Source organism: Crassostrea angulata, chromosome 1 (assembly GCF_025612915.1).
Source record: "Crassostrea angulata isolate pt1a10 chromosome 1, ASM2561291v2, whole genome shotgun sequence".
NCBI lineage: Eukaryota > Metazoa > Mollusca > Bivalvia > Ostreida > Ostreidae > Magallana > Magallana angulata.
Window position 1 is genome coordinate 32119562 of NC_069111.1, and position 1872 is coordinate 32121433.

The window sequence follows — 1872 nt, forward strand, 5'->3', positions numbered from 1 at the left end:
CTGAACATAGGTACATCGTAGAGTACAAAGTACCCCCAATCATAGATCTCGGAGGTGTGAAAATGCCAATGCATGCATGCTGCACATGTCATTAATTAAATCATCGTATTACTCTTGCCTTCGCCGTCGCACTTTCCATCTTCGCCCTCTCGCTTCTTCGCCCTTAAGGCGAAAGTGCGAAGTGGTTCCATTGGAACACCATAGGTCGTAGACAAAGACACCGGAAAATGTAAACATTTAGTTACTTAAAATTAAGAAACTGAAAATAACCGAAACCGAAAATAAGGTGCAGATTTCATGGAAAAGGAATTTAATTTTGGAAATAAATCTGGGTTTTTCTACAAGTCAACTGCGCATCCCTGCGCGCAAAAAAGCACGCCCTATTAAATAAATACTTCTCCAAGTCCAAACAACCAACATTAAATCCACTGGCAGGAAGACACGGGGTCATACTAATTAAAGTGGCGAAAGGTATTATACACTAACATTCAGCTAAATTTTCTTCATTTAGTAATTGTACATTCAATTCATTCAATCAGTTCAGCTGTAGTTATAACTAAAATAATAATATATTTTTTTTTAGTTTTTAAAAAATGGAAAATAAAAATTGTAAATAAGTCATTTAATTTTCAATGCTTTAATTGCTTGTTTTTTTCTAAAATTTCAGTGTTGAACAAAATGGATGCTTCCAAGTTTATCCTAATTGGTTTGGTGCTAACCATCTGTGCTTTCATATTTCAACTTATTGGTTTAGCGTCCCCGTATTGGATATTTGCCGAGTCTGACGGAGACAAAGCATACAGTGGCTTATGGAAATTCTGCGGTTATTCCAAATTTTTCGATACAAGTCAATGCGTTGATTGGCCGCTGATACCAGGTACGTAACAAATCTAATTAATTTGATATGTTCATCAGTATTTCTATCTATATCGTACATGTAAGACCAGAAAAAGCAAAAGATCCTTTGTTTTTTGCAGATTGGTTAAAAGCTGTAAGAGCAACGAGTATACTAGGATTATTATTAGTTTTAGTTGCTCTTGTAATGTTAATTCTTAGAATGTCTGTCATGAAAGATAAGAAGCCTGCCTTGCTTGCGGCAATAGGAACTACTTTTGTTGGAGGTAAGAGTTTTATTTATTGCACGTATTGATAAAAAATATTCATTTCGTTAGATAATATAATTAATAAAATAATAAAATTTAAAGTAAAGTTGTAACGGTATAAATTTCTCTTTCACCAAAAATTATTAAGAATACCATTACTGTAAAGGGTGCATAGAGTACACAAGTAGCAGGTTCTATTATGGTAGTTTTACAAAATATATTCGTCATATTTGTAAAGATTTCTTTACATTTTTGCAGCACTTTTCACATTGGTTTCAATTGCTGTTTACGCTTCTAAAATGAAGGAGTTTGTCCAGGGACCCTTAGGTGATTACCATTTTGCCTTTGCCTTCAGTATAATAGCAATGTTAGCAGCGCTTGGTGCGGGAGCAATTATGATGATCGAAGTAGTAAAATCTTAAAACTGTGTAATCGACATGATTAAAAAGTAGTGTATTTTGTCTTTTTTGTCTCTTTTTTTATCATACAATAATTTTTTATTTTGTGATCAGAACAAGATATCTGTGAGCCAATGCTCACTAGTGATACCCCCGCTCTGATGTGAATCTGCAAAATAAGCAAAGTCGACATTTAACAGAAAGCTGGCATCCGATTGGTACAGAAATATATCCCATAATATGGCATGCCTAAACAAATAGTGTGTTAAAATTTCAAGCATCTGCGATTAATAGTTGCTGAGAAATCTTTGACGGAAATTTGTTTGAAAATTTTGGGTTAAAATAAACAAAGTCTTCATTTAACACGAAAT

At 33.7% G+C, this 1872-nt stretch overlaps 1 protein-coding gene across 1 annotated transcript; it reads left to right on the forward strand.

The window, feature by feature from the left end:
- Window positions 1-325: 325 nt before the first annotated feature.
- On the forward strand, window positions 326-1564 carry LOC128188662 (lens fiber membrane intrinsic protein-like). Its single transcript, XM_052859862.1, has 4 exons — window positions 326-471; window positions 668-877; window positions 978-1121; window positions 1362-1564. The coding sequence occupies exons 2-4, from the start codon at window positions 679-681 to the stop codon at window positions 1523-1525; spliced, it is 507 nt and encodes a 168-aa protein (XP_052715822.1). The 5' UTR covers window positions 326-471; window positions 668-678; the 3' UTR covers window positions 1526-1564.
- The last annotated feature ends 308 nt before the right edge of the window (window positions 1565-1872 follow it).

Coding starts and splice junctions, on each gene's coding strand:
- LOC128188662 (XM_052859862.1), top strand. CDS start 679: ATGGATGCTTCCAAGTTTATCCTAATTGGTTTGGTGCTAACCATCTGT. Junction 878..977: donor TGATTGGCCGCTGATACCAG/GTACGTAACAAA, acceptor TGTTTTTTGCAG/ATTGGTTAAAAGCTGTAAGA. Junction 1,122..1,361: donor AGGAACTACTTTTGTTGGAG/GTAAGAGTTTTA, acceptor ACATTTTTGCAG/CACTTTTCACATTGGTTTCA.